Raw genomic sequence first — 25484 nt, forward strand, 5'->3', positions numbered from 1 at the left:
TTATATGTAAGAACAAGTGTGCACTTGTGCTTTTTATGAATCTGAAAAAAGAGTATAACATAACTTATTTTTATTTTTAGGTGTAAGTCTTCATGCATTCCCAGATCCGGCGAAGGAAATGAACAGATTTCGAACGTGGGTTCAGAATGTTGGTGGTGATATTGTTTACCTGGATAGCCCCTTAGTCACATTTTACATGTGCTTAACATGCATAGTCTATTGCAAAAACTTATATATCAATAAATGGCGATTGATGAAACTGAATTAAAACCTTTTGCTTCCCTTGCTTTTTATCCCAACCCGTCATAGCGCAGAGATCTAAGCAAAATAGTAGTAAGACCATTAAAAGTAATACGTGGTATATTAACATTTGGTAAGTACTGATTTTTATAGTAAAATTTCCTAAGTGCCGTGAACTTAGTTGTCTTCTTCTATTTTGCACTATCTCATACATTTTTTACTTAATTTTATCTATAGGCGTAATATTGATAATCTACAGGATGAAATTTAGGACTTAATATAAAATTTGTGTTTCATGCTCAGTTAACGCTGGGTAGTATAGTGCATTTACTCTTTTGTTGAAATAAATCTAAAAAAAATTGTGGTTTCTATACATTATTGAAATACGAAATCATGAACAATGTATGGAAACCGGAAATTTCATCAGACTTATTTCAACAAAGAAGTAATGCATTATATTACCCAGCAATAACTGAGCATGAAACATTATTGTATAGATAGCTATGTATACGTAAGCGTACGCACGCACACATGCATAGGCGCGAGCTTTAACAATGAGAACTAGATGGCACCTCTTTCCATACAAACCAATACAAGTTCTGAGATACCCGTCTATCTCCCTATAATACTGTAGTCTTTGGTCTTGTTGATTTGTTGATGAAGTTAAAATTCTATGTTATTCAGTAATATATTACATGTACTAAAACGGAACCCACAGCTCTTTAACTTTCAGTGAGCTAATTGTGTATATAACATGAGTAATTCTAAAGCTTAAATTTATTACTTTAGCTTGTTATGAATCTAATCATAAACAGACAGGATGAGAGTTTTTATGGCAGAAGATAATCTCTGTGCTCAGAATTTTGTTGAAATTAGTTTCACACGGTAATGCTATAATAGCTGAAATTCTTAGGCTTAAAGACCACATCCCATCAATATTCTTGTAAGTATTAACTAGAATTATAATTCAACGTTTGCTGATGTTTATTGGTATTTTTAATGAGAATATTTATTTATTTCTTTCCCAGTTTAGAAAATAGAGAGTTACAGCAAAAGTATCAAGATGTTATCTTGGATTTTGGGTACTTTAGGATTGCAGATAATCAGGAAAAGAAAATCAATGCAAATGTGGTAATTACACTCTTATTAATTATATATTCATTGTTTAATCACATTACTCATTAGTATCAGATTATACTTCGTTTTTTTAGCATTAGAAAAAGGGTAAACAATCTTGATGACTCTTTTTATTGAAAAACGTTTTTAATAAATCAGTAACTATTACTTATGATACCAAATGCATGTAAATGATCATAATGTCCTTGCTAATTGCTACATATTTGCTGTGACTTATATTTCAAGTGTTTTTCAAGTAAAAGACAGGTCAAGATCGCTTACCTTCTTTCTAATGCTGAAAAAAATAAAATATAGTGCTATTAGCATATTAGCATATAATCATGTTTCATGTTTTGGTTTCAGAAATTGCAAGATTTGGATGATGATCTCAAAGAAAAATATTTGGAAATAGTAAACAGGTTCTACTTGCTTTTTGAGAATATTCACCAGTACATCATAGATTTGAACTCGTTTGTAGAGCAGTTGTATGATGGGGCATTTATTCAGCAAAATATTGAGACAGTTATGAAAGATGTTGAAGGCAAACAGCTACTGGTTAGTATGTATATGTATTAACACCAGGGTTCAAGGATATATATCAATACAAAAATTGGTTTAAAAATTAGATATTTTTAAGTAATTTTTGGCTAGTTTTTGGCCTTTGTTACTGTATTTCTACTTCCCAAATGGAGATGGCAGTAGTTAACAGATACTCCCTAATAGTAAGTTCTAATCCATTAATGGCAACACTTCTGCCGGCGTTAATGGCGACAGTTGTGTCAGAAAAATTTTGTTACGAAAGACTATGTTTTTGTTGTATTTATTCTATTATTTTTTACAAAGAAAGTAATTGATAAAGTTCAGAAACAATTTTACTTAATTTATTTTACAAATAATAATATGTCTTTCATACAAAATGGATATATATTAAACTTTAATATATTTTTTTTTTATATATGAAACAAGCAAGTGGGTCTCCTGATATATAAACATCTGCAACACCAGGGGTATATTCCAACCTATCTAAGATGGGATACCTCACGTGCCATAATTTCACCGGCTGTCTCACTCTATATATAGGATATATATCATATATCCAATTTTTTGATGTATAATAAATATCAGATATTTTCAAACCCTGATTAACACTGATATAGATATATGGAGAGGAATAGCCTCCTAATCTAGCACAATAATGTTTGTAATTCAATGAAACTAAACAAAAACCAGATAGCTAAGTTGTTAGTGACCCTGACTATGAAGCTAGCAGTTGCGGGTTCTATCCCTGTGGCAGGCAAATATTTATATGATAAATAATAATGTTTGTACTTGAGTCTTGGATGTTTGTATATGTATTTAAGTACATATTTATCTATAAATGTATGTCTATCCATTGTCTAGCACCCATAGTACAAAGTTTGCTTAGTTTGGAGTATTATTATTAACTATTACAAGTTCCAGAACTCAAGTTTTACATACATACATTTCTTTTTTTATTTGCAGTGTGAATCTCTCTATTTATATGGAGCAATGTTACTAATATGTGACCTCTACATACCAGGGATGATCCGAGAGAGATTGCTAGTAGCATTCTACAGGTACAGCACAAGCCAGTCACAATCCAATGTTGATGATGTGTGCAAGTTACTAAGGGACACTGGCTATGATCAACAACATAAGAAAAGACCTGCCGACTATCCTGTTGAATATTTTGGGTATGCATTTCTTTGAATTGCATGTTAGGGTGAGGGCACCAGTCATGCACAGGAACCAATAATGGAATATTTTTCTGTTAACCCAATATTAAGAAACGGATGCTACTTTTTCTAAAACTAATAATAATAACACTTATGTGCAGATAACTGATGATCATAATTGGTAAAGTTCATGAACGGTGAGCTATAAAGCATTGAATCCTGCTGTCCATTACTGGATACTACTGTGCTTAACATGTCCATGATTGGTGCCATCACCCTAACTTCAACATTAGCATAAACTTTTACTCCTTTCATCTACTCAAAGGTTGACTGGTAGAGATCCCTTAAAGATAAGTTCACCTTTGTACAAGTATCTCAAAGTTTGTCAATTGTGTTTTGTTTCTTTTCTGTAGTACACTAAAGAATTTACATACATACTTTTATATGAGAATTTAACTTTGTGTAAACTTTGTATAGACGTGTTAACATCCACCCATACTTTATTGAAAAAGTGATTGGAAAACTGAGATCTGAGGATATATACAATCAGTTAGCAGTGTACACCACGCCGGAGCATCAAGCCTCTGCTCTGGCAACACAGGCCAGCATGCTTGTTGTATGCCTATTCTTCATGCCCCAATATCTACACAGTGATGTATCCAAAATGCGTGAGATAGCAGATAAATTCTTCCCCAGCAATTGGATTATCCCCATTTATATGGGAGTAACAGTAAATGTTATTGATTACTGGGAAAACTTTAAAGCGGCTAAGCTGGCACTTAGTAACACCTGCAACAGCAAGATGGTAAAAGAAGTTTTCTCAAAACGGGGAAGCGCTGTGCCCATGCTGATAAATAAGACCCATCAATTGTTGAAAGAAGGTGTAATGACTGATGATTTTGTTTTGGATAACATAAATAAAATTTTGAACTTGCTTATAAACTCAAATTTTGTTTTGCGCTGGTTGCTTTTGCATAACAGTCATGTTATATTTTATGATACCAATAAAAAAAGCAAGCAGCTCAAGGAACTAGTTTTAAAAGAATCCGGTTATGATCCATTAAAAATTTTAGAACTGCTTATAAGTACTGCTGAGCTGGAGTTGAAAGTTAGAGAAATGTTGAACAGACTGCTTGAGAACAGAAACGAATCATGGAACACCAGCAAAACTGAAGCACTGGAAGCTCTTAACAATTTAGCAGAACTTTTTTCGGGCGACAAATCTTTTACGAAAGTTAAAGAAAATGATCAGTTAAAACAGTGGTTTACAAATATAGCAAATCAGATAAAGTCAGTTGGGGAGTCAATCACAACAAAATCAATGAAGAAAATAACTCAGCTTATCCAAGCATTAGATGAAGTAGAGGAATTCCATGGCATTAAAAGCGCCTCAACTGTTTTACAGTTCCTTTCGGAAAGTAAAGATGCACTAAAGAATGCTTTAAGAGCTGCATCCCTAAAAGAAGACTCTCTGGTGACCCTAGAAATTGCAGCTGATGTCAGTTATGCATGGTGCATTATTGACTCATACACACAGATTATGCAAGAGAGCATAAAGATGATCCAGCTGTTACAAGTAGGCTCAGAGCACTGTTTCTCAAACTTGCCAGTGCTATGGAAATACCATTACTGAGAATAAATCAGGCTCACAGTGATGACTTGATTTCAGTATCTCAATATTACAGCAGTGAGCTGATAAAGTACATTCAAAAGGTTCTGCAAATCATTCCAGAGATGGTGTTTAGTATTGTAGAGAAAATTATAGATCTTCAGACATGGACTATTAAGGAGATACCAACGAGATTAGACAAAGAGAGGTTAAAGGAATTTGCTCAATTAGAACAAAGGATGGAAGTTGCCAAACTCACTCATTCTGCATCTACATTTACGACTGGTGAGTTGAGGATTTTAGACTGTTAAGCCGAATTTTACGTGAGAATATAATTGAAAGGGAATTTAGTGAATCTGTTTTTATTTAAGGCATCTTGGACATGCGGTCTACTTTGGTGGGCGTCATAAGAGTGGACCCAGCTGAACTACTGGAAGATGGCTTGCTGAAAGAACTGGACACGCACATTAGCAAGAAATTTGTAGAATTTCTTGAACCTCAGAGTAGGAAACCTTTGGCCCCAAACACATTATTGATACGATTGCAGAAATTAGCAGAAAGCATGGATGGTTACAAGAGATCTTTAGAGTATATCCAAGATTACATAAATATACATGGTTTGAGGATTTGGCAAAAACAGGTACTTAACATCTTTCATCATAGCAAATACCAAAACTCTGAAAGTATCATAAACTTTTAAAGTTAAAAAAAAATGTATAAAAAAAATTGTGCATGAACTTTGGCAAATTTTTAAGTTGATAAAAGAACCTGACTGGGTTTTGTACTATGAAGAAAATATTTACTGACTGAATATTATGTGTTTAGGTATCTGCGATAATTGTTGAGAGTGTCGCTAAGGAAATCAGTTTACGCAAAGGAGTGACGCTATACAGCCCTTCCGCAGGATTCATGGGTAGCCTGGCGAGGCAAATTGCTCAGCTAACGGATGCTAGGTAAGAGTATTATGTCTCTAGCTTATTTACTACTAGGTACTTTACTATTTTAAACCTACGTCTGGGCACAGGCCTATTTTCGCGATGAGGCAATGCAATGAGACAGTAGGAATGAAAGATTATAAAAAACCGAGCAATTGCGAGTCATCGTGTGTCGTGCGTGCATCGATCGAGGGTTCCGTACATCTCTAAATAGTAAGAAAGAGCTGTTCGTAATTTCACTGTCTCACTTTTTTTGTTGGCCGGTTCACTTGAAATGCCCCACTAAGTGGTTTTTCATAAACTTAATTGATCTGTTTATTGATTTGCAGAGTATGCAGCTACATTAATATATGCACAGCATGGTTCGACATCAAAAGTCAAACTGAAATTGTTAATACAAAAACTTTCGCAAAATTAAATGAAGCTATCGGAGTGGTTGGCTTGCACGGGCTGGACACTCTGTACGCGTTTATGATTAAAAACCAACTGCAAACCGTTCAGCAAATATTTAAGAGCGGTCAGGACAAGATAAATGTTAGCAATTTGAATGTTGATGTAAAGGACATTGAGTTAGCCATTACAAAGGGCCAAAAGGTTTTACAGCAATTAGCAGATGTGATAGTGCTAATCGGCACACTTCAAGTTCTTAGAAGACATATAGCATATCAATTGAACAGCACGGCTAAGTTTGACTCTGCGCATTTGGAATCCTCCCTGCAGACAATGAATGAGTAGGTAACCTTATTATGTAATTATTTGACCTCTTCACCGCCACAAAACAAACGAAGTGACGTGCTCTGTACGCCACAGAAAATCCAGCGACAAATCATCTTGATTTTTAATTCCATTGCAGAAGGATTAGTAATTTGGAGTTGAATGTTGGTCATGTATAGATGACCGTGGCGTGTGAGGCATTCCATTGGCTGTCACGACTGGATGTGACTGGGGCGGTGAAGAGGTTAAAATTGGACACGTATTTTTTCTTTCGTCAATCAAACAAAAAATGACAAAGATGAAGCTCGTCAAAGTTCAGGAGTGGAGGCCCGGGACGTTACATGCCGCCTGCCGCGCTAAAAAGCGTCACACGGCGTGACGTCACGCGCGCGACACACGCGGATCTTGACTGGCTATATCTTCATGTTCTGTTTAATTCGGAAATAGTCCAATATTGTACGATTTGATCCAACTGATGGACTTATTTGATTTTTTAAATCAACTAGCCTATTTTCGTTGCCATAGTATGGCCGAGGACTTTGCTTCATGAGTCACCATGGAACCATTTCACAGTGAAAATGGTATCAAAAATACAAACTGAATTATAGATGCATAGAAAAACCAGAAAAATAAGACCAGCGCTGGGAATCGAACCCAGGTCCTCGGCATTCCGTGCCACGTGCTATACCACTACACCAACACTGGACAGTGATACAGACACGAATTTCTCCAATGCAACACATATCTCAGCTTGTTTGTTTTCTTATTTAGTCACTTAAGCAGCGACACTAGCGACATCTATGCTGTAGCCCTCATCGAGAAACTTTCAGCACCCCATTGGGACTAACCGCTCACCCGGACAAGAGATGTCGTTACTAAGCAATCAAATTAAGATTGTTTTTTTGGAATCTTTTTGTATTTTTTATTTCAATTCCAAATTATTTTTTTGCTTCTTCTACTTTCATCCCGTAAAACCCATATCGAAAATAGAAACTGAAATATAGATGCATAGAAAAACCAGAAAAATAAGTCCTCGGCATTCCGTGCCACGTGCTATACCACTACACCACCATTGGACAGTGATATGATACAGACAGAATTTCTCCTATGCACCACATATCTCAGCTTGTTTGTTTTCTTATTTAGTCACTTAAGCAGCGACACTAGCGTCATCTATGCTGTAGCCCTCATCGAGAAACTTTCAGCACCCCATTGGAACTAACCGCTCACCCGGACAAGAGATGTCGTTATTAAGCAATCAAATTAAGATTGTTGTTTTTTGGAATCTTTTTGTATTTTTTATTTCAACTCCAAATATTTTTTTTTGTTACTTTTACGGTCATCCTGTAAAACCCATATCGAAAATACAAACTAAATCTATATTTCTATGATCTATATTTCAGTTTTGGAAAGGTTGGAAACCTTTTGGAAAGGTTCCATGGTGGATCATGCATGAATTAAAGTCCTTGACCGTATACACCTACACCTACAAAAGTGAGTTAATTACAGAGAAGCTTGAACTTTCCAATACGGCCTGAACTTTTAGGACATTTTGTATGCGAACATATTTTTTCCTTACAGATCATTGCTGAATGAATTAAAAATAAATCCAGAATCAAATCCAAAAGTCACAGCGGAACTTTTGAAGTATTTGGAAGACTATCTTGTTAGGTGTGGAATATATGAGCCGTTTGAAAAGATTTACATCAGGAATGCAGCTGAATTTTCCATCGTTGACATGGGCCGTGTTTGCGCCATTCTATTGATATCACAGCTAACCAAAATGCAGTTTTGCCAGACAACAGGTTCGTCAGTCATTCTTAATTATACCTACGAGCAAGCGCCATTTTGTCGCTTGTCGCTCATGTCTTTCTGTTACTATGTTAATTAAGTTAAACAGAGCGCTACAGAACAATATACGACCCTTGGTAATCTGCTAGATAAGAAGCATGTTTTATGATTTAAAATTATGTTACAGGTGACCTTATTTCAAGGAAAGCTGGGGAAAACATTGATGGCTACCCATTCCTCGTAGGTATCTACACATTGCTGCGCCAAGTTGGAAGAGACAATATTGAAACGTTTGTGTCGTTCTTGAGTGCTTATATGAAAAATGCTACTCTTTCCAAGTAAGTGCAATTAAAACGCATCTATTTTTAAACATTTAGCCATCAACTTAGTCAGCCGCCGGAAGTATTTGAGGAAATCCACTCAATTAAAAAAAGCTGATTTTCGTTTAAGTACCCTACTACTAAGATTGGTTTTTTGGAATCTTTTTGTATTTTTTATTTCAATTCTAAATTTTTACTTTTACGGTCATCCCGGTAAACCTAAATTGAAAATACAAACTGAAATATACATGGCAACACTCAGTTCCATTTTTTCTAATTGTCCGTCTGGCAACACTAGTTCTAGGAAAGCTTTTTCTCTGTACCCACGAAAGCTCTGCAATGCAGGCTATATTGTTGTTAAAGTTTTTATTTCATAACTAGCTTTTGCCCGCGACTTCGTCCGCGTGTACCTACTTTAGTTATCAGGGCATATGTTTTAATTAACCCCCGTTATAATTGTGACATGTGTATCTGTGCGTATAGCGAAGTACTGCCGTAAACGGTAGGTAACAGTTTTCTACAGTAGGTACCTACTTACTTCGCTATAAACAATTTTTTTTACTAGTTTTGAAGCTAGTTTATGAAAAGTTTTGCGCAAAGCACGAGAGTAAATTAATTATTTCGTATGCTTCCGGCGAGAACGAACCTTACTCTAGAACCCGAAGTATAATTCGAAATTGCACTGTATATAATATTTTGTAAATTAGGTAAAAGATAAATAAGAACGGTAAATCACACAAAAATCACGCTTCCTTAATATTATCGATTTTATTATGCACAACCCGATGAGTAATTTTTAAGTTAGGTAGGTACTGCAATAAAATTGCAATTATTTGCAAATTTATTTCACACATCATTTTAAATATGTATTTAATTTCCACATTTTAGTTGTACATTTTGTATGAAAAACCCCCTCCCCTATTGAAGTTGCCAACATCATACGGATCATTTTAAATTGTGACCAGCCATATTTTTAGTCTAGAAATAAGGAAGTCTCATAGAAACTCCCCCCTAATAAGTCGAAAGCTACTTCTGCTTTCTTTATCTTTGCCTACGCAGATAATTTTTATTTGTATTCAGGACCCTAGTTAGTATACCAATTTTCATACTGCTAAGTCCAGAAATGAGAAAATTTCCATACAAACTTTACCCCCCATTATACCGCTTTAGGGGAATTGTATCCATTTCACCTACACAGATAATTTTTGATTGTAATCGAGAACTTATACTCCTATTTTCGTACTTCTAAGTCCAGAAATGAGAAAATTTTCATACAAACTTTACTCCCCCAATTTCCCCTTTAGGGGAATGTAATTTCAGCTATTTTCATACTTCTAATACCTTTCTTAGTGCTCACTTTCATTATGAAAGGAACCCTTGTACCAAATTTCAAGTTTCTAGGCCCAGCGGTTTGGGCTGTACGTTTATATATAACCCAGTGTGTCCGTTTTGCCTTTTATGACTAGCTTTTGCCCGCGGCTCCGCCCGCGTAGTATTCGGTTATCGCGCGCTGTTCCCTCGGGAACTGTGGATTTTTCCGGGATAAAAAGTAGCCTATGTCACTCTCGGGCCCATAAAATATCTCTATGCCAAAATTCACGTCGATCCGTCGCTCCGTTACGGCGTCAAAGACGGACAAACGCACAAACATACAAATACACTTTCGCATTTATAATATTATATAGTATGGATAAACCAATATATTCCTACTATGGTATCTTATTAAACAATTATAATACGGTATTTGACAACTCCTGATTTTGCCATATCTTAATATTACTATGAAAATATAGATATACAGATAGTGTTTAGCGGATTTAGTGATTTTTTTGAAAAATCTATATACCTGGCTCTTTCTCAAACGCTTTTCTCTATGCAGCAAGTATGGCGGTACTGGCGTGTGACGTCACATGCCAGTATGTCTTTCTCGGTCTAATCTTGAATTTTAAACCTTTATAACTTTGTTATTTGTAAAGGTAGCTTAAAAAATATTTTTCTATTCGGTAACCGGCATTGTATAGTTTAAATTTATAAAACATATACAAAAATAGTCAAATACCGTATCTGGACTGTATTTTTGTGGCCGCTATACTATTATCTATTCTGTGCCCCTACTTGCTAAAATAAAAGGTTCCTAACACGCAACTCGTGATTAAGTAGTAGTTCCTTGTAAACCTGATAAAGTAAATTTTTCGATGTTTTTTTTTCCAGATCAAAGTCATCTGAAGTGTCATATGAAGGTGCCTGCATCGGCAGGGTTTTGGAGATTTTTTGTGAAACATTTAAATATAATTATAATAAAATTGAAGACAAATTGCCTATAGCAATGTTGACACAAACATTCCAAAAATAGTTGATATGTAACCAATTATAAATAAGCTTTGTTATGCAAGTAAATAAATGAAAAATTCACTTGTAAATACTTAACATATATATTAAATATTAAGTTCATTATATTTTATAACACAAGCTGTATTGTTTAAGTTACTCATTGCTTGATTTATTGAGGTGTAACTATGAAATATAATAAAATTCTTATACATATCACTATATCTTTTATTTCATGTCTCTTATGGTATTCATAGCATCTTATTAATCACTTTAACAGGCATAGTGCATAATCAACCACATAAATCTACATAAAGATTCAACTTGGCTCCCTTTACAATATGGTACAAAATGTTTTTTTTTTTATATGTTTCATATTTAATTAATCCTACATCAGTAAACAACAGGGCCTGGAAAAGGTTAAACTGATGTGCATGATTTTTAAACATCTCCATTAATACTGATGTGGATTGGGTTATCCTTACCAATTTTCTTACTCAGCATTACAATAGTGCTCAGTGTGTTGTTTTAAGAAATGAGAAGAATTTTGAATAAAAAAAATAAAAATATTACACTGTGAGGACAGGTACCATCAGCCAAATAAGTGGTCTATGAATTTTTAAACAAGTTCCTTTCAAATGAATATGTTGCTAAAGTTGAACTTTCAAGTTGACAGACACGTCTATTGGCATTATTGTTTTGTGACATGCAAACAATTATCAACTTTAGGGTGGTAGACCACATATTTGGCTGATGGTGCAATAGAGAGATCTCTCTCCAGGCAGATGTTATGGCTGGCTGGGACAGAAGTGTGAAGAAAGAGTGTCAAAAGTTGTATTTATGCATCTGAGTTGAGAAACTTTGATTGTGTGATGCAGGATGTTGCAGTTGTTCTCTGTGACGACTAGATGGCGCTAGAAGTAGCAACAACACTATAATTTCATTCAGAAATTATGATCAGTGTTTTCTTAGCTATCTTAGATATGTTAGATAGATAGCTATGTGAGATTTTGCTTGCCAATTGTGGTAGAGCATACATAACAAGTATTCTTCTGTGTATGTTCCTGCAAAAATGTTCCTAATTTGATTTCATCTAACATTGTAAGTATATTTTTTACAATATGGATATAAATCCTTTTTTTTTCACTCATAAATCTGCCTAATTATGTCTGTAATTATTATTTCTTTATATCTGCAATAATTGTGAAAAGACATATAAGTACTATGAGGCTACTATGTATAATTTTGCCTTGCAAGTTCTGGATTAAACTGAGAGTTATACTTTGGTTTTATTCTTGTAACAATGGGTTCTTGTTTTTTTGTACTTGCAGGATTAAGACCACTTAAGAATGTTTCTGTCTTGAGTTTCTCTTGCTGTTCTCGTCTCAAACGAGCTTCTCTTAGTTTAAGTAACTTTTTATGTTTCTCATCGTTTTCTGCTTTGAGCTTGTCTTTTTTGCTCTTATGTTTATGACTTCTTCTTTCATGTTTTTTATAAGTTTTTTCAGTTGGCTTGGATGGTTTGGATTTAGGTTCAGTGCTACTTTTTCCAGAGCAATGTTGGAGGAATTTATTAATGGGATCTAGTTTTTGTTTTGACTTCCAAGTAACTTCCCCATTTTTTATATCACTTTCACTTGTCTTTGGCTTCCCATCTGCATCTCTAAGAACTAACTTTTCATAAGTATCTCTAATTTCGCTTGATCTTGAAAATCTAGATGCATCTGGTAACACTTCATACCAGTTTTTCTTTTTAAGTGCTTCATTTGTGTCTTGTCCCAAATACGTAAGGTAGCCAATTTTTTTCTCATAGTCTTCCTTTTTATCTTTCGCTTCTTTGTCATGTTCTTTATTTGATGTTGTTACAGCATGTTCAGAGTCAGAAAATAAATTAATATGCTCTAGTGGTTTACTCTTTTCTGGCTGCTCAATGTCAACAATACCCAATTCTAACAATTTCTGTTTACTTTTATGTTTAAGTACACTAAGTCGGGCTTCTCGGTCTGCATTTTCAATTCTCAATTTCTCCTCTTTTTCCTTCTCTGCTGCTTCAGCTTCATCCTTTCTCACTCTCGCAATATTCTCCTTCGTCCTGACATGCCATCTGTAATTTTAAAAAATTAAATATAAATTGAACTATGATATGAAAAAAATGGACAAGGCCATCTTTAGCAGCACTGGACATTTCAATTAATGGGGCCAAAATCTGCACCCCCTGTTCCAGTCTATATACCTGCTATGGTTTATATTCCGTAAGTTATTTTGACACTAGCATCGACATCTAAGGTAAGGTACATAGATATCAACGCATTTTAGAAGGGGGCCCCGTCACTGGCCCAGTCAGGGGCCCTGGCTGGGCTCCAAAGTGATCAATGGATAAAAGGGTCCTGTGTGTATGGCAATCCAAAACTTCATATTTTCTATTCATATATTTTCTTCCTTATCAATTCAGTACTATGTAACCATGAAAAATTACCTCTTTTTGGGAAGAATATTCATGATTCAGTGTTTTTTGTGATTATTTCAACCTGAATTCGTCCAAAATCTTCAAAGGAGGACAAAAAGTGCAGTGCACTGTACAGGAATCAATCAAAATAAATGAAAATTAGTTTGTTTCTAAACAAATAATTAAATTCACACAGATAGATACTAGCGATCACAGACTATAAGAGATCTAGCGATACCAGTGATGGACGATATACATCAAATATACATCGATGAATCGATGTATTTTAAACCCTCAATGTATAGTAACGATACGATGCATCGTATTGAACCGATGATAATACTTCAGCAGGGCTACTATGAAACTCTTTCCCGTCCGGATAATACCGGGATGGAAATACCGACCCCGTTTTTCGTGTACCCGCCCATAGAAGCTACTGTCAGTTTCTATGAGCGAGTACACAAAAAACAGATCCGGTATTTCCATGTCGGTGTTATCCGGGCCGGGAAAAAGTGTCACCTTTATTTCAGCTAATATAGATAGTTATAGATCTTCAACTTCAACTTTTTTGTTTAGATCATTTTTTTCAGTTAACTTATATTTCAGTTTGACATTTATTATTTCAAAGTTAAGGTCCGTTCACATTACCAAAAATATATGTTGTCAATTAAGGTGAGGGCAACACTAACACACTTTGTTCTTTTTGTTTCGGTAATTAGCTTGTGTAATATATTTTTTTTTAATGTAAGTCAATTTTTGACTAGCGTGAGTAGCGTGTGCGCATTATTGATGATAATGTGTATATTTTTGCGTTGATCTGTTTTTTTTTAACGCTTATGTTGGCTAACACTAACACGTTTGAAAAATATTTAGAAAGTTCTAGTCCTGGAAATATAAAAATCCACAAAATTTCAATTGTCTATGGATTTTGGCTTTAGATATAATACTTAATTTTATTAAATACTGATTAAATGCGTCATTTGAAAATATACTTTGTAGTTATTGGACGAAGGCAGACTTTAATCAACAAACTGATTCGATCATAGCAGATAGAAACGTAAAAATTCTCAACATATTAGCATAAAATGGACGCGGAAAAACTTAGCTTGATACTTTGGTGTTAAAAAATTGAGTGAAAATTAAGTGAAACCGATGAAGATTATATAGTGATTGTTTGATAATTCACCATGTTACTTCTTTCACCATGACCACATAAGTCATGTAACTTGTTTGAAACCCGGACTTTATTTTGTGTTACTACTAAAATCGAGTTGTTTGATTTATTTATGCTTAAAGGTTATAATACATAAACTTAAGAAACGAAATATGGAAGTTGTTGAAGAACATTTAGGACATAATTCAGTGGCTGAAGAGGTGCAAATAAGTGCAAGTAATGAAACGGTTGGTACCGCGGAGGATGCTGGTGTTTCCCACAAGTCGAACGGTGTTGCCGAACTCGATGCCACGGCTAATCTCGATTTGGCGGCTACTGAAGACTGCGCAGCCCCAGATCTAGTAAATGTTGATAGCACAGCATCTCATAACGTTACGTCCTTGGTGATGATGAAAAGTTGCGAATCAGCAACAACTGTATCTGAAAATCCCTCTGCAGTAGAGTCTGAAGTAGTGGACTCCACTACAGATACTGTTAATCACCAGGACATTGAAATACAACCTGATAATGAGCCCACATCAAGAATCGATGAAGAAATTTCAGAATTATTTGTTGAGAGTACTGAAACTGTTGTAACCCATAGTGATTTACCAGTGTCTGAGGAATGTTTGATAGATAATGCGGAACCAAATGATGCAGTACAGTTCAAAACTGAAATTTTAGTGGAAAGAAATGAGAATGATGTTAATGAGACTGATCAAACTGGTGTAAACAGTGAGGTGCTTGATTCCTCGAAGCATATTCTTAGCGAGTTGAGACAAAATCTAGAATTGAGTGATGTACTGCACTCTGAAGTAGATAATATGGAAAACAATAATGGTTCTACAAGGGAAGAGGTATTAAACAAAGAGGAGTTGCTGGATATATTGGAAGGAAATGATGTTGAACAAGCTGATGATCAGTATGTGAAGATCATACAAGCAGATCATTCTAATATTAAAACTGTAGAAGCTCAGATGGCTTTAAAACAACTGACTAGGTTAAAATCAACATCAAAACAGAGAAGAAGCTTTGAAAGGTTACCACGCAAGAAAAAAGGTGACAAAAAGTTCTCACAAAATAACAGTAGTACCACTGAAACTAAATTGAAAACAGAAAAAGCATCTGAAGTATCTGCTGATGAGAGTGAGACTAGTTTAGAGCAGAGTAAAGGAAAAAAAGATAAGAAGATTGTAGGTGTAGCTGGTTATGTATCAGATAGTAAAATTAGTAAGAAAGATAAAAAACAATCAGAAATGACATCAGGAGGAGAAGAAGTGGTTCCAGTAGAATCAGCTAAGAGTAAAAAAGAAAAGCAAACATCAGTAACAAGAACAGATGAAACAGAATCTTTGCAATTAGATACTAAGAGCAAGAGAAATAGAAAGGCAGTTGATACCAGTTCCAAAGTATCAGAAAACCCTTCTTTGGAAAATAAGGCTAAAAAAGATAACACTGTTACAAGTAAAGGTAATGCAGAAGTAAGTCAAAACAATGATATATTGGAGAGTGAAAGTAATAAACCAAATAATATAAAGGAAAACATTGTAAATGTGTTGGTAAGAGACTGGGAAGATGATGACCATGAACCATTAAAAGATGTTGCTACTGAGAAACACTTAGAAGAAACGGAAAATCTTGTTAATTCTACTGAGCAACTAACAGTAGCTCAGGAGGTTGTAGTAGATCATGAACCCATCGATGGGTCATCTATGGATTCGTCTGCAAGTTTTGTCAGTGAGGGACAAGCCATGGCAAATAAAAGTGGGGATGAGAGCCAACCACAGCGCAGACTTGGTAGAGTTATAAAAAAGAAGGTAATATTTGATCCAGATAATCCTGATACATTTACAAAAGGTAAACTAACCAACAAAAACAAAGAAACATCTGACAAAGAACAACCTACCCCAAAAAGAAGTAAGATTGAAGTTCAACAAATGCCAAAAGCAAAGTCCCCGCCTGGAAAATTACACTGGAAGAAGCCTCCACCAAAAGCAAGTAAACAAAACAAAAGACTAACAGAAGTGGATAGATTGCTGATGGACGAAGGAGCTGTGAACATGATATACCAGCTTACTCCTGAAGCCCCAAAAGGTAAAAAAAATATGAGGACCAAAGCAGAGTTTATTAAGAAAATTCAGAGCTCAACACCAGAGACTAAAGAAATGAAGTTTAGAGAAAGAAAGAAGGAAAGCATCAAGGGTGAAGAGGCCGAAGCTAAGAAAATAGCAGGAGGGAAACAAAGAGGATCCCTGAGTAGCTCAGTTAAGTCAATATCGGTTTGTGAAGATTTTGAAGCTCACAGTGCAGATGACTCTATTATCTATCGCCGTCATTCTTCAAGCTCTTACTCCAGCAACTGTATGAGTCCCCTGCGTGTGAACGAGCTGGACTCGAACGGCGCGCCAGGCGCTGCGCGTGTGTCACGGCAGCCTTCAGACACTCAAAATATTTCCATTGCTGATGAAGAATCTGTCAGCCAAATATCTGATGTATTCATGTTAGATGTGAATGCAACTTCGCCAAATGAAGTTATAAATAAAACAGATTGTTTGTCCATCAAACAAAAATTAAACTCTAAACTGTCTCATGTTCTAAGCAAAAGAAAACGTGAGAGTATGAAGACTGACAAACCTGCTAAGCAGAAAAGAGTCTCTGCTAAACATGATGAAAGAAAAGAAATCATTGTTAAGAATGAGGTAGCAACAGGATTGTCCAAGCTCAAGACATTGACTGTTACATTTGATAATAATCTAGCTGAGATTAGCGTTAAAAGAAAAGAAGATCAGCAACAGTACAATATTCAGGTTTGTAAATCATTTAAATTAATCATGTTTGTAATTAATGTGCATATATATATATATATTTACAAGTTTTTTTTTTTTGTTGACAATATTATAATTTTTCAGACGCTGAGGGATTTAGATACTGCCTTCGCATGTATTGACAGAATGGATCATATAGCTGTGACGTTGCTGACTTCTGAATGTGGCACTTTATGTTCATCATTAGATTTAAGTTCCATATTAAATGACGAAATGGAAATAAGGACCACAAATGCATTCAGTTATGCAGAAGCTATAAGGTACTAGAATACAAAAATAACACTTTTTTTGTAAAAACAAACTCATATTCCATTCCAGTAGCTTTTCTGTTTCATTTTGTTCTTACTCATTGAAATTAGTACATTCAAAGAATCATTTATTGAGTCTACACCATTCAGTTTTACTAGGTTGGCGCTCAGCGGGTTTGTCAGTTGCAGTAGCAGCTTTTAGAGTAATTCAGTGATTTAGTTTGATTGCACACACTTAACACAACTTTAAAATTGGTTTGCAATAAAAACAAATGCGCTTGAATAAAGACTTGGCTTTAAAGGTCTTGTTACCATGCCATAAAATCCAAAAAAAAAACAATTGTTTCTATACACTGTAATAATAATAATAAAGTAATAATTTATGTGTAATGTATGTATGTTTTTATAAATTCTGAATTCCACACCTGAAAAACTTAGTTAAAATTCTACAAAAAATCAGAAAAATCTAAATATCTCTGAAATTGATGACACTTGCTAGGGTTCTGTTTCTGTTTGGTAGCAGGTGACCTGCCCACCTCCCTTTTAAATTAGTTGTGTAACTTGAGGAACAGGAGCCAGAGATGCTGATGAAATAATAAAAAAAAACTAATGTTGTAGGTCGTTGATGAGCACAGTGGAACAGCACAGCAAGCTGCTTTGCTGCGGCGTGTGGGGCCTGTGTTCCGGCGTGGGATTGGCGCTGGCGGCGCTAAGCGACGTGGCCGTGGCGTCAGAGTTCGCGCGCTTCGCTCTCGAGGACGGCCGCGTGCCTGTGCCGCTCGCCACCGTCGCCTTTACTTCGCACATACGCCGATTTCCCAAACCCTTGGTAAGTCTTCCCTGTCACCTTGTTCATTGCGTGTGCTACCAGGTAAACACTGTGGTGAGCGTCTCGGCCGCGCCATGAACAATAAAAACGCTCGCAAGCGCATGCCCGCTTACTTAGTTCTCCACGGACTCAACGACCTGAAGGTGGATACGATTTGACGGCGCCCCCATTTAGCTTCTGTAGGGTGGTATAGAATAGTGCCCCATTTTAATAATTTATTTTTCCTGGTTTGAATTAAATAATAGACTTCAATTTTATTCTGTGGTATTTATTTATTTTCATGTAGGTACGCCATAGGTTAACCTTATTTTGCCTGGTGCCCCATTTGAGATTTTTTTTTTCCGAATCTTTCCCTTTTAGTTTACTTACTAAGTTTCTCTGAGTGTTCTACCACTGCCCCTCTGAAAGCTTTCAACGCTCACAAGGGTGCACATTGAGAACCGCGCGTTATAGTTAAGACTTTCTGTAACAGCTTTGTTATTGTAGCTTTATAAAAAGTAAGATGTTCAATGTCAGTAAATTTAATAATCACAATGTGTCTAATAACGATAATTATGGATGATTGTAATTGGTTACCTACCTGGCGTACCTTAATTAGGTCCTAGCCAAGATGCCTATGCAAACTTAAACGCTACGCCGCGACCGAGTTTCTATTTCAAACCTAATAGCACTTCTAGGCATCTTGTTACTAGTGGGATGCTTATTGATACTAAGCGGCCCCTTAATTCAAACTAACACTAAATGAATTCCACAGCTAGACAGTCTGGTAGTGTTTGGGCACCAGCTGTCAGCGGCAGAAGCGCTGGCGGGCGGGCTGCTGAGCCGCGTGCTGTGGCCGCTTCGCATCGAGAAGCAGCTGCGAGAGCTCGCGCGGGACATCGCCAGCCGGCCCTCGAGGGTAACTAAATCTTCACTTATTAACTTATTAATAATAATAAATATCTGAAGAGTTGTCAGACTTAATTGGCATTGGGTAGGCATATGTGTGTGGGTCAATACTAGGATAGGCAGCGTTAGATTGCGCCGCAGCACCGCGCTGTCACCCCTACACCAAGGTAGGCACTGCAAGGCGCTACCTACCCTGCTGCCTAGGTACTCAATGCACGCCAATGGGTAGAATAAATTGCTTGTAGAACCGACGGCCGATGGGGCACTAAGACGAGGCGCTAGAGTGGCGATCGCGAATTGGAAGACGTAGCGTCGTAAAGCACCCAACAAGATGGACCGTCGACATTCCAATTACAGACTGACAACTACAACAACAACAACTACTGACTGAGTCTGTCTTCAGTCCCACGATTGGTATTTCTCTTACTTTTCGCCATCAAACAAGTCGTATACATTTACATTTAAGTTTAAATTGCAGCCAACCAAAATATAAATATCTGCCCTGACCCATTGATCGAACCTCAAGCTCTGTAGTCAGGTTCTCTAAACACTCTGATATCTAGTCGACAACAACAAACACTAGCTAGATGCTGTGAGGAGTGATTGGCAGTAGTGGTTGCCATCCCTAAGCGATTGGTTGCCACACCCAGAATATCTGTTTGTACTGTATACCTACTAAATGACTCGTGAGGTTCTGTAAATAACCGTACAGGAAACTGTATTTTGAAATCACACCTGAAAATACCACTCGTAAGTGGTAAAAATTTGTAAAGCAAATTAAAGCTCAATGTTATTAATAGTAAGGGAGCCCACGATGCTAAATCGGGATTTACTCGAGCTTCATAGAGACCTATTGGGTTGCGAAGCTTAGATGATAAAAAGAAAAAATCGTCATATAATATATATATATATATATATATATACTCAGCGGCACAAAATTTGGCCCACCCTTCATACAAAATTAACGATTCTGCATACATTTGAGAGCCAGATTTTTGCCGCTCAGTATACCTTTTCATCGATGGGGATTTTCAAAAATGTAAAAAAAAACTTTTGCATGGACATACTCGAGCGCGTCAGATGGTTCTCTATGGTTTGCCCGAATTTCATATGCCCGAATGTATCGTTTTCTAGAATTCTCATTTGCCATAAAGTAATTTATTTCTGAAATAGTAATTTCTTCTGAGTTGCTATTACACTAACCTAACCTAACCTACTGCATTCTATATGTTGCCATTTAAAAAAATCCTGAAAACAGCACGGTTCTATATATTTTATGGCAAAAGTTGGTATGGCGAGTGAAATTCGGGCATATTAAATTCGGGCAAGTAAAGGTAAACGCGTCAGATATTGATATCATCCATATCCTACGAATTTTTTAAATTTTACGCTCCCCTACTATATATACTATATATGGTCCCAATTTTATTCAAATGGTAATTTTATTGCAATTCATATTGAGTGGTATTTCCATACATGTTTGAAAAAAATCGGTCTCCCAGTTTTGTCGATTTTGTTTGTTTACTTTTTGATTTGATTTCGTTTTTTTAAGGGTACAAAATAACTCTATCAAACTGTGTAAAACATTTTATTATTGTTTTGATGCTTTTGGCGGAACCGGACGCGATTTCAGAGGTATAGTGGACTCGGTAAGAGTGTCAGTTATTTATGATTTAGTAATCTTCGTAACTATCTTCTTCCCCTACGCGGACGCAATACGCTCTCCATCCCTTTCCTCGATACAGCAACTCTGTAATGCGTGCTTGTGGCAACCCTCCGCCGTGAACGCAAATATTTCGCTTAGGACACAAGCAGGACTGGTACAGAGCGTATAAGTCGTCGCTAACATTCCCGCAGAACTCTCCAGTATAACAATAAGGCAGTGAGACGCACTGGTAACCTTGTATATCTTCACTTTCCATTGTCAAATTAGCTTTCCAATATTTAGGCTGGCGGCACTGACATTTAAATATGATTTTCGGTGGTGTCAGTTGAATGTTCTTGTGATGCAAGTCTTCGATCTCGTTGGGATCGATGCGATCGTACGCTGATTCGACAGTCAGAGGAGTGTCTTCGATAGTACACATTGGCCAATCCTTTGTAGGTTGACAAAACTAAAAATAAAATTAAATAATTAATTTATTTTCAACGGTTTTAATTGTTTCGCTGATTGGCTTGGATAGACTTACACCTATATTTAAAAAAAAAAAAAAAACGTGTAGAGATCTGACTTTGATTAAATATGATTTTAAGTGTATATTTCTAAAAACCACACGGCATCATATTGTGACAAAACTAGTTTTTTTTACCCTTTGATTTAATACCAAAATCTTAAAAAGGACAGAATTGGATTTACCCGAGTTTGAAGTTAAGCTACTCATTTTCGAGAGTCGACTACGAAAGCTAATAGAATACGTAGTAGCGGAGAAGTAGTAAGGAGACTGCTGCCTTTATCAAGTTTTTTGTTGATAAGTGCAGCAAATGCTGACTGCAACAGAGTTCTACCGAGTGTCACGCACAAACTTGTCAAAATATACCTAGTACAAGTGTTAGATGACGCACCTGGAAGTGCGCTCTGTTGTTGAGCTCAATACGTCTTTCTGCGGGCACGAGCGTGTCGCAGCGGCGGCGGCGCGCGCAGCGGCACAGTCGCACGAGCGCGGGCGCGCGCCAGTACCGCTGCAGCACCGCGGCGCACGCTTGGCGCGCCGCGCATAGAGGCAGGCTGCGCTCGCTTTCCTCCTGTCAAGTTATTATATTTCTGTCGAGTAAGACCTCCAGGCAAACATAGGTGACCTTTTTTAAGAGCCTTTTCACAGTCCCAATTTGTGGGTGAGCTGAAAGTGAAGCGAGCGCGCATCATTTCACCGCGAGCGGGTATCGAGTTAGCTGTGTCTGTCGCAGAAGACTATATTGTTCAGTCGTAAAAAAAAAAATGTCGTCTTCGGTAGTATACGCAGCTAAATCGTTTAGCATTTGCGTCGAAATCGTAACTCGCTCGTGGTGAAATTGTTCCACACTCGCTGCGAAAACGTTGCACGCTTGTCTCACTTTCAACATCACCTGTTAGTATAGTGAAATTATCAGTTGGGTATCAGCCGCCCGGCGCAGACGAAAAATTTGCCGCCCTCTTATTTAGGTATTAATAGTTCTTTGTGTCACGAGGGAGCAAAATGGTGTATTTACGGCGAGGGCGTACATTGAATCCAGAATGTAGCGAAGGATTCTACAATAGAATCCTGAGCGTAACGAGGGATTCTAAAGTAGAATCCTGAGCGTAATAAGGGATTCAAGTGTTAACGCCCAAGATGAAAATAATTTTGCTCCCGAGTCGCTCATACAACTTTTCACACCGAGCATTAAGAAACTTAAAAAAATCTAAATATTATTAAAGAACAACCAGCATAGAAAAAGGCGTGGCTTTACAATTATCAACTTCAAAAAATGGCATTTGCAATAAAACACTTAGAAAAGCCTTGAACAGAAAAGTTGCATTTTGCTCCCTCTCTCTCGTATTTTTTCACACATTTTCCCATTCATTTTCACATTTTCACTAAGATGTCGTTGTCGTTATTGTAGAAGGATTCGCCGATTTCGTCACAGTATAAGCCCCGGGTGGACCTCCCCCCCCACTACGCTATGCCACTGGAAATAATACCTTAGTATTAGGTATTGCAGTATCACCGACGAAATTAAGTTGGTAAAAAGATACTTTTCTTCGGTATCAAATAGTCTTAATCCGGCACTGTCCAAACCTTAACTTAGCATGGGAGAAAATCACAACAAGAACATTATCGATAGTTAAATTAATGATTATTAATTAAGAGAAATAAATGTCTTTAAACCTAAACCTATTATTGAACAAATACTCACTAAACCGTAGTAGTACAAAACAGGATCTTCTTTATTATCTTCACTGGTGACGCTCAAAAACAATGTAATCAATATTATGTCTCGGGCCCACATTGGAGAGCATTGATTGCACTATTTACAAGCGAATTACTGTTACGGTTCGCGTCGTGAAACGGTTAGGTCGAAAGTCGTAGCCAATATAGATAAGGCATAACCTTGTATAGTTCTATCTACTACGAAGTCAATAATTATAACAATAGCTAGCTTATTTTGGAGTATCAAGTTAATGCCAGCAAGCCCGATCGTGATACGATTAGTAATCATAATCGAAAAGTAAGAGCCATAGTCAGTGGGAAATTTATGGCATTGATTGTGACATCACTTTCAACAACCGACTTGAGTTTTTCGTAAGGATAAAAGTTCTACTGATAAAAGCTGCATATTCCATTGCGTGTCATGTAACTAGAGTTTTAATGTAATAAATTAATAATTGTTATTGCAGGGTCTTCTTCTGAAGAAACAGCTCCTGACCCTAGACAGAGGTGAAAAAACATTCCAATCGTGCTTGGAAGTGGAACGGGACTTGCTTGCTGACTACTGGGTGTCAGCCGAGGGCCAGCAGCTGCTCCGCGCGGCCCTGGGCGCACCATAAACTAACTCTTATAAAACAATTAAAAATAATGAAAAAAAAGTTATTAAAATTTTGATTTATGACACTTTTGGACTTTCAGTTCTCTTAAGTGATTTTGCTGAAAATATTCCTATGAATTTAAACGTGGGTTTTACGCTAAATAATGTGTAAAGGTTTATTACCTTGTGACTGCAATTGTTTTGAATTAATTGTTATATTTTTAGAAAGTAAAATATGTCTGGATGCTTATTGGTAGTGAAGATGGGCAAAATTTATGGTGCCTTTAATTTGCAATATTTGACAAAATCATTGGTTGATTGGAATCACTAGTGCAGCAGAATGTAACTTGTATTATGTATATCTTAACACAACACAGCTAAAGTACTTCTGTATTTGTTGAATATTTTATTTACGTCTGCATAATATCTTGGGTTCCATTGTAATGAAATGAAACATCATTTTTAAGAACTAATAAGACCATCAATAGATCATCTAAAAGTTTATACAGCATTGACTGTCTATACAAAAAAAGAAAGCCTATATGTATTGAAAAAAAAAAAGATGTTTTTAATGAATGTATGTATGTGCTAGGTTAGTTAAAATTAATGAGCCAGATTTGTAGATGTTTCGAAGAATTAATGTTGATCATACATTGTGTGTACGTTCTACATATTATAATATATTTTGATTAATAATAAGATTACACTACTCTAATACATAACGTATATGTCAGTGCAAATATAATAGGTTCACTACCTTGTCTAGGTTAAGTTACAAGTAATAAGGGTTGTTCTGGAAAAACTGTTTCTCGGATGTTAGCTCAAATTATCCATCACAATTTTGAAAAACTTGATATGGATCATCAAACACAGTGAAGGAGTTTTTGAAGAACGTGGTGTTGTTAGATTTTAGTTATGTTACATTATGTTACGTTATAGATGAAATCGTTTATGCATTTGTTTTAGATGTTTGAGTTTATGTTTAATTCCAAGTCAAAATTTCACGCGGACGTCATAAAAAATATTCATAATCGTCATTGATTGAAATCCTAATCGCCCGCGTGGTGGAAGCTTTTGTAGCGTAAGATTAAATACTATTCCACGACATTCTTAGCACTAGTAGAGCTGGCCTACTCCGCAAGCCCTTGCTGCAATCGACGAAGTCAAATCTGACAAACTAATTTTCAAACTGAATTGTACAATTCGGTCAGATCTTAATTTCGTTACATTTTAATTGTAACCACAATATGTATATCGTTATCTTCATTATGAGAAAACTTGTATCTCAGTCAAAATATAAGCTAAACTAAACCTTCGCACCTTTAAAGTAAGTACTTACACAATTGTGAAGTTCACTTATATTAAGTACGAGCTTTTGCAATAGTGACCACTGACCATATGGTATACGCATACAAACAAGCTCGCACACGAATAAAGGTACTTATTTGGCGATCTTTGTCTATAATTTCCTACTTCAAGTAGTATTTTCTCATACGCTATCCGGGATAAGTTCTGTTTGATTCTATATTAAAATTGCCCCTGGCTGAAGTGACATATTTTCTTTACTTGCAAGGTAACTTTTAAGACACCTGCGAATTTCAGTAATTTTATGTAGAATCTAATATTACTCGAATGCGTTTATTTAGCGATAAATACATATTCTAGTTGCAATCATCATCTATAACTGTGCCCAAACAATCAGGGTCTAGAAGACCTAGCTAGTAAAAAAAAAATAGTTTTGCCTACGTACCTTCAATTGTTTTTAAACAATATTTTATAATGTTCTTCAGGTTCTTCTCTTAATGTATCCAAAGCTTTATATATAATTATTCATAAAAAAAAAACTTAATAAAGAGAATATTT

General features: G+C 36.1%; 4 protein-coding genes across 4 annotated transcripts; 2 read left to right on the forward strand and 2 right to left on the reverse strand.

Annotated features, from left to right (window-relative positions):
* Window positions 1-886: 886 nt before the first annotated feature.
* On the forward strand, window positions 887-11765 carry Strump (WASH complex subunit strump). Its single transcript, XM_074091030.1, is given in 13 exon segments — window positions 887-1102; window positions 1104-1183; window positions 1269-1371; window positions 1720-1911; window positions 2860-3071; window positions 3531-4609; window positions 4612-4947; window positions 5034-5302; window positions 5488-5615; window positions 5927-6328; window positions 7893-8116; window positions 8290-8440; window positions 10634-11765. Coding segments are annotated over 13 exon segments (3360 nt in total). The 5' UTR covers window positions 887-1060; the 3' UTR covers window positions 10776-11765.
* Window positions 11766-11964: 199 nt separating this feature from the next.
* Window positions 11965-13550, reverse strand: LOC141430363 (leukocyte receptor cluster member 1 homolog). Its single transcript, XM_074091031.1, has 2 exons — window positions 13227-13550; window positions 11965-12854 (listed from the first exon to the last, which is right to left on the reverse strand). Exons 1-2 carry the CDS (start codon window positions 13247-13249, stop codon window positions 11984-11986), a joined length of 894 nt encoding a protein of 297 aa, XP_073947132.1. The 5' UTR covers window positions 13250-13550; the 3' UTR covers window positions 11965-11983.
* A 643-nt stretch (window positions 13551-14193) lies between these two features.
* LOC141430383 (uncharacterized) lies at window positions 14194-23707 on the forward strand. The gene is made up of 5 exons (XM_074091060.1): window positions 14194-17156; window positions 17259-17434; window positions 18041-18251; window positions 19006-19149; window positions 23494-23707. Exons 1-5 carry the CDS (start codon window positions 14523-14525, stop codon window positions 23641-23643), a joined length of 3315 nt encoding a protein of 1104 aa, XP_073947161.1. The 5' UTR covers window positions 14194-14522; the 3' UTR covers window positions 23644-23707.
* Window positions 20712-23281, reverse strand: LOC141430385 (uncharacterized). Its single transcript, XM_074091063.1, has 3 exons — window positions 23013-23281; window positions 21702-21881; window positions 20712-21253 (listed from the first exon to the last, which is right to left on the reverse strand). Exons 1-3 carry the CDS (start codon window positions 23103-23105, stop codon window positions 20813-20815), a joined length of 714 nt encoding a protein of 237 aa, XP_073947164.1. The 5' UTR covers window positions 23106-23281; the 3' UTR covers window positions 20712-20812.
* Window positions 23708-25484: the final 1777 nt, after the last annotated feature.

Source organism: Choristoneura fumiferana, chromosome 8 (genome assembly GCF_025370935.1).
Source record: "Choristoneura fumiferana chromosome 8, NRCan_CFum_1, whole genome shotgun sequence".
NCBI lineage: Eukaryota > Metazoa > Arthropoda > Insecta > Lepidoptera > Tortricidae > Choristoneura > Choristoneura fumiferana.